Consider the following 12,598-nt stretch of genomic DNA (forward strand, 5'->3'; position numbering starts at 1 on the left):
ACTTAACTTGTACCCTTCTCATTCAGATCACCCGGGACTCAATAGTATGAGTCAGATTGGAAAGTTCCAAGATAAAGCACAGATGGAGTTACAGGATTATGTACAAAAAACATATCCTGAAGATAGCTACAGGTAGGATTCAGCTATAAACAATATTATAGGCTTTCACATATTCTCACAATCATTAGCTTCAGTTTTAATCTTCAACTACATCTTTCATCTTAAATCGTGGTGTATCAATGATAGTTCATGGCCCCTGGATAATTGGGGCAGTAATGCTGCAACTTTATAAGACCCTTGTCAGACCTCACTTGGAGTACTGTGCCCAGTTCTGGTTGCCTCACTACAAGAAGAACGTGGAAGCTATTGAGAGGGTGCAGAGGAGATTTACAAGGATGTTGCCTGGATTGGGAGGCATGCTTTATGAAGATAGGTTGAGGGAGCTAGGTCTCTTCTCCCTGGAGAGACGAAGGTTGAGAGACGACCTGATAGAGGTTTATAAAATGTTGAGAGGTATAGATAGGGTGGATTCTCGGAGGCTATTTCCCAGGGCTGAAATGGTCGCTACGAGAGGACACTGGTTTAAAGTGCTGGGGAGTAGGTACAGAGGAGATGTCAGGGGTAAGTTTTTCACTCAGAGGGTGGTGAGTGAGTGCAATTGGCTGCCGTTGGTGGTGGTAGAGGCGAACTCGTTGGGGTCTTTTAAAATACTTCTGGATGAGTACATGGGATTTAATGGGATTGAGGGTTATAGATAGGCCTAGTAGGTATGGATATGATCGGCGCAACTTGAGGGCCGAAGGGCCTGCTTGTGCTTGTGTTCTATGTTCTATTACACAGTCTGGAGCTTTGTTTTTGTTTCCATTCAAGGTTGAATACACCTCTAGTACTTCCTCTTTTCTAAGCACAATGTTCATAAATAGGCCTGTTCTGATAGACAAGTACAGGCTTTTTCACAGTCAGGCAGGAGTTTTCATATCCTCCTTTGTAACCATTTATAAACATGCTTGTTCTTAACTGCAGTGTTTATAAACCAGCATGTTCTTTGATCTGAAAACCTTGGCTGACTTTTTTTTCCCATAGTGAGTCTTCTTCAGTCACTCATGTTGGAATAGCATGCCTGCACTAATTTTCAGCCACAGAAGAGACTGGCACCACTCCCCCTGCCATCTTTGCAGTAGTAGTTGAGCCCTCTGACTGGGGGATGGGGCAGGGGGTTAGTTGGATCACCCATGCTTACATGATGTGAGGGAGAGGATGGTGGGGAGTAAGCCCCTCTATGCTGAAGACTTGGGAGAACCCCCCTGGTGGGGGGAGGGGAGGAACGCTGAGATTGGGGCACCCCTTAAAAACAGCTCCCGATCTTTGTGAAGCTAGAGGTTCTGACGCATTTCCCATAGAGGATTTTTTCTCCCCTAAAAGTGGTTGAAGCCCACCTGGGAGGCGCCTGCAGGAAACATTCTGGTTTTCCCACTGGTGGGAGCAGTTCGAACAAAAGTGGGAAAATCGTGCTCAGAAAGAAAGTATCAGTTGGATAATAGAAGGTAAAGGTATGAAATAGATGTGAAGGTATGAAAGAACCTATTTAGAAGTTAATTTTTTTAATCAAACAAGACATCTCCTGATATATGAAAAAATTGCATATCACGACTTTGTACTTGTAACACATAGACAGGTAGTTCTGATTGACTGCAGTAAGCTTCGTTATAACAGGTAGAAGAGAGGGAGGAGCAGTTGAAAAGGGATTTCACAATGAGTGCAGTACCACCGTCACTTAGCATTAAGTAGGGAAGAAGGTAGATTGTCCAATATAAGAATGTAGGGGACCGAAGCTGGATAATTGTCAACATTGTGTAAATATATAAGGACGAGGTCATTCAATCATCCTACCAACACCATTCACTCATTGACTCACCAAGAAATACTCATTCAGCTCCATTCATGCACAGTGAAACTTGTTCCAGCATGATCATTACATCAGCAGGAGAGAATTTCAATAAAATCTGATTCATTTCACTTGACAGATTAGCCCGAATACTCCTTCGTCTCCCAGCTCTTCGATTGATGAATTCTAGCATTACAGAGGAGCTCTTCTTTACGGGCCTGATTGGAAATGTTCAGATTGACAGCATCATTCCTTACATCCTGCGAATGGAAACTGCAGAATACAACAGCCAGATCATTGGTACATCAGCATGATAACATACAGCTCAGCGTCCAGACTCCAACCAAGCTGAACAGCTGCAGAAGCAGAGAGAAAGAGAGCAGATTACTGAAGTATTCCACATTCAGAGAAGAAACTGATCAACTGCACACAGCTCACTGCAGCAACTGTTCACAACATCCGCTGCTCCCTGCACCCACTGCTCCCTGCACCCACTGCTCCCTGCACCCACTGCTCCCTGCACCCACTGCTCCCTGCACCAACAGCGCACTGCAGCAAATGTTCACTATACCCACTGCTCACTGCACCAACAGCGCATTGCAAAAAAAACTCACTGCGCCCACTGCTCACTGCACCAACAGCACATTGCACCAACAGCTCATTTTACCCATTCCACCCACTGCTCACTCCACCCTTTGCTCACTCCACCCCTTGCTCACTGCACCCACTTCACACTGCACCCACGGCTCCCTGCACTCACGGTCCCTGCACACACTGCTCCCTGCCCCATTGCACCCTGCCCCACTGCATCAACAGTGCATTGCAGCAAGAGCTCACTGCACCAACAACGCGCTGCACCAACATCACATTCCACCTGCTGCTCACTCCACCCACTGCTCATACAGCCCGCTGCTCACTCCACCCGCTGCTCAGACAACCCCCTGCTCACTCCACCCCTTGATCTCTGCATCCCCTGCTCCATGCATTGCTGCTCCCTGCACGCACTGGTCCCTGCACCCATTGCTCACTGCACTCACTGTGCCAACAGCACACTGCACCAACAGCTCACTGCACCCACAGCTCACGGCACCAACAGTGCAGTGCACCCACTGCACATTCCACTCACTGCTCACTTCAGCACTGCATCCATGGCTACTTTCACCCACTGCTCCCTGCACCCACTGTTCTCTCCACACACTGCACACTGCACCCACTGGTCTCTGCACCACCTGCTCCCTGCGCCCCCTGCTCACTGCATTCACTGCTCACGGTGCCCCTGCTCACTGCGCCCCCTGTTCGCTGCCTCCCCCCCCCCCCACCCCATTCACTGGCTCTCACTGCACCCGCTGCTCACTGCACCTGCTGCTCACTGCACCCGCTGCTCACTGCACCAGCTATCACTGTACCAGCTCTCACTGTACCCCCTGTTCACTGCTCTTGCACTCACTACTCCCCATGCTCACTGCATTCATTACTCACTACATTGGTGGCACGGTGTCACAGTGGTTAGCCGTTCTACGTTACACCGCCAGATGTCCATGTTCAGTTCCAGTGTTGGGAAACTGTGTGGATGCTGCATGTTCTCCCTGTGTCAGCGTGTTTGCTCCGGGTGTTCTGGTATAATCCTACACTCCAAAGATTTGTTGATTCGGTGTTTTGGCCATGTAAATTTTCCCTCAGTATTTCCAAACAGGCGCCGGAGCATGCCTACTCAGGGATTTTCACAATAGCTTCATTCAGGTGTTAATGAAAGCGTACTAATAAATAATGTTTAAAACTTAAAACTCATCGCATCCACTACTCACTTCACCCACCAGTCACTGCACTCATGACTCACTGCACCCATTTTTCCTGCACCCACTGCTCACTGCCCTCACTGCTCACTACGCCCACTGCTCACTGCACCCAATTCTCACTGCCCCCATTGCTGACTGCTCCCACAGCTCATTGCACCCATTGCTCATTGGACCCACTGATCACTGCTCCCGCTGCTCACTGCTCCCACTGCTTACATCGCCCACTGCTCATTGCACCCACTGGTCATTGCACCCAATGATCAATGCGCCCATTGCTGTTTGCACCCCCGGCTCTCTGCATCCCCAGTTCTCTGCAACCCTGGCTCCTTGTGCTCACTACTCACTGCACCTGCTGCTCACTGCACGCCCTGCTCACTGCACTCATTTCTCATTGCTATTTGGGTAGCATGGTGTCACAGTGATTAGCCGTTCTGTGTCACACCACTAGGTGCCCCGGTTCAATTCCAGTAAATTTTCCCTCAGTATACCCAAACAGGCGCCGGAGCATGCCGGCTCAGGGATTTTCACAATAACATCATTCAGATGTTAATGAAAGCCAACTAATAAATAATGTTTAAAACTTAAAACTCATGGTACTCACTGCTCACTGCACCCACTGCTCATGGCACTCACTGCACCCATTTTTCACTGCACCCACTGGTCACTGCACCCAATTCTCACTGCACACACATCACACTGCACCCACTGCTCATGGCACACACTGCTCTCTGCTCCCACTGCTAACTGCACCCATGGCTCACTGCTCCCACTGCGAACTTCGCCCACTGCTCACTTCGCCCAATACTCACTTTGCCCACTGCTCACTGCGCCCATTGATCACTGCGCCCACTGCTAACTGCTCCCACTGCTCACTTTGCCAACTGCTCACTTCGTCCACTATTCACTGCACCCACTGATCACTGAGCCCCCTGCTCGCTGCACCAGCTGCTCACTGCACATTACTCCCCCTGCTCACTGCACTCATTGCTCACTACGTGGGTGGCACGGTGTCACAGTAATTAGCTGTTTTGCGTCACACCGCCAGGTGCCCCGGTTCAATCCTAGTGTTGGGAAACTGTGTGGATACTGCATGTTCTCCCTACGTCAGCATGTTTTCCCTGAGTGTTCTGCTTTAATCCCAAAGATGTGTTGATTCGGTGTTTTGGCCATGTAAATTTTCCCTCAGTATTTCCAAACAGGCGCGGGAGCATTGGGCTCGGGGATTTCACCATAACTCACAATAACTTCATTCAGGTGTGAATGAAAGCCTACTAATAAATAATGTTTAAAACTTAAAACTCACTGCACGCACTGCTCACTGCACCCAATTCTCACTTCACACACGTTACACTGCGCCCACTGCTCACTGCACTCACAGCACACCCACAGCTCATTGCTTCTACTGCTCCCACTGCTCACTGCGCCCAGCGCTCACTGCACCCACTGATCACTTTGCCTACTGTTCTCTGCGCCCACCACTCTGTGCGCCCACTGCTCTGTGTTCACTGCTCTATGCGCCCACCGCTCTGAGCACCCGTGGTTCTCTGTGCCTGCCGCTCTCTGTGCCCACCTCTCTCTGTGCTCATCACTCCCTGCTCTCTATGCTCCCCGCTCCCTGTAACCCCTGCTCCCTGTAACCCCTGCTCCCTGTACCTCCGTTCCCTGTAACCCTGCTCCCTATGACCCCTGCTCCCTGCACATTTGGCCCACTGCACCCCTGCTTACTGCGCCCCCTGCTCACTGCGTCTCCTGCTCACTGCACCCAATTCTCACTGCACACACGTTGCACTGCACCCAATGCTCACTGCAGCCACTGCTGACTGCACCCACTGACCACTGCTCCCACTACTCACTGCATCCATTGCTTTCTGCACACACTGCTCTGGGCGCCCGCTGCTCTCTGTGCCTGCTGCTGTGTGCCCGCCACTCTGTGCGCCCACCTTTCTCTGCACCCATCGCTCCCTACGCCCGTCGCTCTTGCATCCCCTGCTCCCTGGAACCCCTGCTCCCTGGGCCTCCTGATCCCTGTACTGCCTGTTCCCTGTATCCCTTGCTCCATATATCCCCTGCTCCCTGGACCCACTGACCACTGCTCTGTGCGCCCGCCGCTCTGTACGCCCGCCCTTCTCTGCGCCCGCCACTCTTGCGTCCCCTGCTCCCTGGACCCCCTGCTCCCTGTGCCGCCTGTTCCCTGTGCCGCCTGTTCCCTGTGCCGCCTGTTCCCTGTACTGCCTGTTCCCTGTACTGCCTGTTCCCTGTAAGCCCTGCTCACTGCGCCCCCTGCTCACTGCCCTCACTGATCACTGCACCCATTGCCCACTGCTCCCACTGCTCACTGCGCCCAATTTTCACTGCACCCAATTCTCACTGCACACACGTCGCACTGCGCCCACTGCTCACTGCACACGCTGCTCACTGGACCCACTGCTCACTGCTCTCTGCGCCCCCTCCTCCCTGCACCCCTCCACTCCCTGCTCCCTGTACCCTCTGCTCCCTGTGTATCCGGCTCACTGCAGCAACCTGCTCACTGCAGCACCTGCTCACTGGGCCCCCTGCTAACTGGGCCACCTGCTCCGTGCACCCCCTGCTCCCTGCACCCACTGCTCACTGCACTCATTTCTCACAATGTGGAGATGCCGGCGTTGGACTGGGGTAAACACACTAAAAAGTCTCACACCAGGTTAAATTCCAACCTATTTATTTGATAGTAAACCCACAAGTTTTCGGACCTGACGAAAGTTTTCAGTGTTTCCGAAAGCTTGTGGGTTTACTATCAAAAAGATTGGTTGGACTTTAACCTGGTGTTGTGAGACTTTTTACTCATTCCTCACTACATGGGTGTCATGGTACCACACTGATTAGCTGTTCTCCCTCACACTGCCAGCTGCCTGGATTCAATTCCAGCCTTGGGAGAATGTCTGGTTGCCAAATGTTCTCCCCGTGTCTGCTTGTGTTTTCTCTGGTTTACTCAAACATTCCAAATACGTGCTGATTCTGTGTTTTGGCCATGTAAATTCTCCCTCAGAAAACCCAAACAGATGCTGGAGCATGCCGACTCGGGGATTTTCACTGCGTTGTTAATGAAAGCCTACTTCTAACCCTAATAAATAATGTTTAAAACTTCAAACTCACGGCGCACACAGCTCTCTGCCCCTCCTGCTCACTGCGCCCTCTGATACTGCAACCTCTGTTCACTGCACCCGCTGCTCACTACTCCCCCTGCTCGCTGCACTCATTGCTCACTACATGGGTGGCACGGTGTCACAGCGATTAGCCAATCTGCGTCACACCGCCAGGTGCTCCGGTTCAATTCCAGTGTTGGAAAACTGCTGCATGTTCTCCCCATATCAGCGTGTTTTCCCCAGGTGTTCTGCTTTAATCCCAAAGATTTGTTGATTCTGTGTTTTGGCCATATAAATTTTCCCTCAGTATTTCCAAACAGGCGCCGGAGCATGCCAGCTAGGAGATTTTCACAATATTTCAGGTGTTAATGAAAGCCTATCAATATATAATGTTTAATACTTACAACTCTCTGCACCCCATGGCACTTCACTGCTCACTGATTACTGTGCCCACTGATCACTGTGTTCACTGATCAATGCGCCCACTGCTCACTGCGCTCACCGCTCTCTGCGCCCATCTCTTTGCACCCACCTGTCTCTGCGCCCACTGCTCTGAACACGTACCCTCTGTGCCCATTGCTGCCTATGCTCACCGTTCTCTGTGCCCACCGCTCTCCGTGCGCCCACTGCTATATGCACCCGCCGCTATATGCACCCGTCACTCTCTGCGCCCACCGCACTCTGCACCTCCTGCTCCCTGAACCCTCTGCTCCCTACATATCTGGCTCACTGCAGCACCGTCTCACTTGGCCCCCTGCTGACTGGGCCTCCTGCTCACTGCGCTCCCTGCTCATTGCATCCCCGACTCACTTCATCCCATGCTCATTGCGTCCCCTGCTCACTGTGCCCCCTGCTCACTGCACCCACTGATCACTGCCCCCACTGATCACTGAACTAACTGTGCTCTCTGTTCACTGCACCCACTGCTCACTGCTCCCGCTGATCACTACGCCCACTGATCACTGCACTAACTGCGCTCTTTGCTTGCTGCACCCCCTGCTCCGTGCAATCCCCTGCGCTGCTTACTGCACTCATTTCTCACAACATGGGTGTCAGAGTGTCAGTGATTAGTTGTTCTCCCTCACACCGCCAGGTGCCCGGGTTCAATTCCAGCCTTGGGAGACTGTCTGGTTGCCGAATGTTCTCCCCTGTTCAAACACTTCAAATAAGTGCTGATTCTGTGTTTTGGCCATGTACATTCTCCCTCAGAAAACCCAAACAGACGCTGGGACATGGACTTGAGGATTTTCATTGTGTTGTTAATGAAAGCCTATTTCCACCCCTAATAAGTAGTGTTTAAAACTTCAAATTCACTGCCCCCCACTGCTCACTGCCCCCCACTGCTCACTGCCCCCCACTGCTCACTGCCCCCCACTGCTCACTGCCCCCCACTGCTCACTGCACCCTCTGCTCACTGCACCCCCTGCTCACTGCACCCGCTGCTCACTGCACTCCCTGCTCACTGCGCCCACTGGTCAGTGCACCCGCTGCTCACTGGACCCACTGACCACTGCTCTCTGCACACACTGCTCTGTGCGCCCACCGCTGTGTGCGCCCACATTTCTCTGCGCCCATCGCTCTCTACGCCCATCGCTCTTGCGTCCCCTGCTCCCTGGATCCCCTGCTCCCTGTACCGCCTGTTCCCCGTACCTCCTGCTCCCTGTATCCCTTGCTCCCTGGACCCACTGACCACTGCTCACTGCACACACTGCTCTGCGCGCCCGCCACTCTGTGCGTCTGCCGCTCTGTATGCCCACCTTTCTCTGCGCCTGCCACTCTTGCGTCCCCTGCTCCCTGGACCCCCTGCTCTCTATGCCGCCTGTTCCCCGTGCCACCTGTTCCCTCTATCCCCTGCTCCCTGTACCCCGTTCCCTTTACGCCCTGCTCCCTGTAACCCCAGCACACTGCGCCCCCTGCTCACTGCACCCATTGCTGACTGCTTCCACTGCTCACTGCGCCCAATTTTCACTGCACACAGTGCTCACTGCACCCACTGCTCACTGCACCCGCTGCTCTGTGCGCCCGCTGCTCTGTGCGCCCGCCGCTCTGTGCGCCCGCCGTACTCGGCACCCACCGCACTCTGCACCCACCGCTCTCTGCACCCCCTGCTCCCTGTACCCTCTGCTGCCTGCATATCCGGCTCACTGCAGCAACCTGCTCATAGATCACTGCACCCATTGCTCACTACTCCCACTGCTATATGCTCCGACTGTTCACTTCGCCCACTGCTCTCTGCACCCACTGCTCTCTGCGCCCACTGTCCTCTGTGCAGCCACCGCTCTCTGCGCCCGCCGCTCTTGTGTCCCCTGCTCCCTGTACCGCCTGCTCCTTCTACCGCCTGTTCCCTGTACCTCCTGCTCCCTGCACATTTGGCCCACTGCGCCCCTGCTCACAGCGCCCAATTCTCACTGCACACACGTCGCATTGCGCCCACTGCTCACTGCATACACTGCTGACTGCACCCACTGCTCACTGGACCCATTGCTCCCTGGACCCACTGACCACTGCTCCCACTGCTCTGTGCAGCTGCCGCGTTCTGCGCCCGCCGCTCTCTGCGCCCCCTCCTCCCTGCGCCCCCTGCTCCCTGTACCCTCTGCTCCCTGCATATCCAGCTCACTGCAGCAACCTGCTCACTGCAGCACCTGCTCACTGGGCCCCCTGCTGACTGGGCCTCCTGCTCACAGCACCCCCTGGTCCTTCCACCCCCCTGCTCCGTGCACCCTCTGCTCCGTGCACCCAATGCTCACTGCAGCCCCTGCTCCCTGCACCCACTGCTCACTGCACTCATTTCTCACGATGTGGAGATGCCAACGTTGGACTGGGGTAAACACACTAAAAAGTCTCACAACACAAAGTTAAATTCCAATTTATTTGATAGTAAACCCACAAGCTTTCGGACCTGACGAAAGTTTTCAGTGTTTCCGAAAGCTTGTGGGTTTACTATCAAATAAATTGGTTGGACTTTAACCTGGTGTTGTGAGATTTTTTACTCATTCCTCACTACATGGGTGTCATGGTACCACACTGATTAGCTGTTCTCCCTCACACTGCCAGGTGCCTGGATTCAATTCCAGCCTTGGGAGAATGTCTGGTTGTCGAATGTTCTCCCCGTGTCTGCTTGTGTTTTCTCTGGTTTACTCAAACATTCCAAATATGTGCTGATTCTGTGTTTTGGCCATGTAAATTCTCCCTCAGAAAACCCAAACAGATGCTGGAGCATGCCGACTTGGGGATTTTCACTGTATTGTTAATGAAAGCCTACTTCTAACCCGAATAAATAATGTTTAAAACTTCAAACTCACGGCGCACACAGCTCTCTGCCCCTCCTGGTCACTGCACCCCCTGCTCACTGCACCCTCTGATCACTGCACCCCCTGATCACTGCACCCACTGATCACTGCACTAACTGCACTCTCTGCTCGCTGCACCCCCTGCTCCGTGCAACCCCCTGCGCTGCTCACTGCACTCATTTCTCATTACGTGGGTGTCACAGTGTCAGTGATTAGCTGTTCTCCCTCACACCGCCAGGTGCCCGGGTTCAATTCCAGCCTTGGGAGACTGTCTGGTTGCCGAATGTTCTCCCCTCTTCAAACACTTCAAATACGTGCTGATTCTGTGTTTTGGCCTCAGAAAACCCAAACAGATGCTGGAACATGGACTTGAGGATTTTCATTGTGTTGTTAATGAAAGCCTACTTCTACCCCTAATAAGTAATGTTTAAAACTTCAAATTCACTGCGCCCACTGCTCACTGTCCCCACTGCTCACTGCACCCTCTGCTCACTGCCCCTTCTGCTCACTTCGCCCACTGCTCACTGCACCCCCTGCTCACTGCACCCTCTGCTCACTGCACTCCCTGCTCACTGCACTCCCTGCTCACTGCACCCCCCTGCTCACTGCACTCCCTGCTCACTGCGTCTTCTGCTCACTGCCCCCACTGCTCACTGCACCCCCTGATCACTGCACTAATTTCTCCCACTGCTCAGCGCATCTTCTGCTCACTGTGCCCTCTGCTCACTGCACCCGCTGCTATTACTCCCCCTGCTCACTGCACTCATTCCTCACTACATGGGTGGCACAGTGTCACAGTGATTAGCCATTCTGCATCACATCGCCTGGTGCCCCGGTTCAATTCCAGTGTTGGGAAACTGTGCGGATGCTGCATGTTCTCCCTATGTCAGCATGTTTTCCCCGGGCATTTTGCTTTAATCCCAAAGGTGTATTGATTCAGTGTTTTGGCCACGTAAATTTTCCCTCAGTATTTTAAAACAGGTGCCGAGCGTGCCAGTTCAGAGATTTTCACAATAACTGATTTCAGGTGTTAATGAAAGCCTACTAATAAATAATGTTTAAATCTTAAAACTCACTGCACCCACTGCTCATGGCACTCACTGCGCCCATTTTTCACTGCACTCACTGCACCCAATTCTCACCGCACACACATTGCACTGCACCCACTGCTTACTGCACCCACTGCTTACTGCACCCAGTGGTCGCTATGCCCACTGCCCTCTGCTCTGACTGCTCACAATGCCCACTGCTCACAATGCCCACTGCGCCCACTGATTACTGTGCCCACTGCTCATTACGCCCACTGCTCTCTGCGCCCATTGCTGTCTATGCCCACTGCTGTCTGTGCCCACCGCTCTGTGCCCGCCTATCTGCACCATCCGTTCACTGAGCCTGCCGCTCTCTGCATCCCCTGCTCCGTGGACCCCCTCCCTGCTCCCTGTACCCCCTTCTCCTGTATCCCCTGACCCCTGTACCGCCTGATCCCTGTATCCCCTGTTCCCTGCACATCCGGCTCACTGCACTCCCTGTTCACTGCAGCACCTGCTCACTGTGCCTCCTCCTCACTGCGCCCCCTGCTCACTGTGCTCTCTGCTCGCTGAGCCCCCTGCTCGCTGTGCCCCCATTTGCTGTGCCCTGTGTTCGCTGCGCCCCCTGCTCACTGTACCCCCTGCTCACTGTGCCACTGCTCACTGCACCACTGCTCACTGCACTCATTGCATGGGCGGCACGGTGTCACAGTGATTAGCCATTCTGCGTCATACCGCCAGGTGCTCCTGTTCAATTCTAGTGTTGGGAAACTGTGTGGATGCTTCACGTTCTCCGTGTTCTGCTTTAATTCCAAAGATGTGTTGATTCGGTGTTTTGGCCATGTAAATTTTCCCTCAGTATTTCCAAACAGGCGCCGGAGCATGCTGGCTCAGGGATTTCACAATAACTTCACTCAGGTGTTAATGAAAGCCTACTAATAAATAATGTTTAAAACTTGAAACTCACTGCTCACTGCACCCACTGCTCACTGCTCCCACTGCTCACTGCTCCCACTGATCACCGCCCACCACTCTCTGCGCCCACTGTTCACTTCGCCCACCGCTCTCTGTGCCCACGTCTCTCTGTGCCCACTGCTGTGCGCCCATGGCTCTGTGCGCCCACCACTGTCTGTGCCCGCCTCTCTCTGTGCCTGCCGATCTCTGCGCCCGCCACTCTCTGCATCCATTGGTCTCTGCACCACCTGTTCACTGCACCCCGGCTCACGGTACTCTCAACTCACTGCTCTCCCCGGCTCCCTGCAGCCCTGGCTCACTGCATGCACTTCTCAACACTGTCATTGCTCACTGCACCCCCTGCTGACTGTATCTCCTGCTCACTGCGCCCCCTGTTCACTCCACCCCCTGCTCACTGCACCCCCTGCTCCCTGCACCCCCTGCTCCCTGCACACAGTGTTCACTGCACCCCTGCCCAATTTACCCACTTCTCACTGCATCCCTTGGTCACTGCACCCTCTGC

General features: G+C 53.5%; 1 protein-coding gene across 1 annotated transcript in view; it reads left to right on the plus strand.

The window, feature by feature from the left end:
- Positions 1 to 2,694, plus strand: part of LOC145340407 (nuclear receptor subfamily 2 group C member 2-like) — a 263,492-nt gene extending 260,798 nt beyond the window's left edge. The window contains exons 14-15 of the mRNA XM_080184880.1: positions 27 to 132; positions 2,025 to 2,694. Coding sequence (XP_080041006.1) covers positions 27 to 132; positions 2,025 to 2,199 — 281 coding nt within the window. The 3' untranslated portion in view covers positions 2,200 to 2,694. The remainder of the gene's footprint in view (positions 1 to 26; positions 133 to 2,024) is intronic.
- Positions 2,695 to 12,598: the final 9,904 nt, after the last annotated feature.

This window comes from Carcharhinus amblyrhynchos, chromosome 3 (genome assembly GCF_965287045.1).
Source record: "Carcharhinus amblyrhynchos chromosome 3, sCarAmb.v2.hapA, whole genome shotgun sequence".
Lineage (NCBI taxonomy): Eukaryota > Metazoa > Chordata > Chondrichthyes > Carcharhiniformes > Carcharhinidae > Carcharhinus > Carcharhinus amblyrhynchos.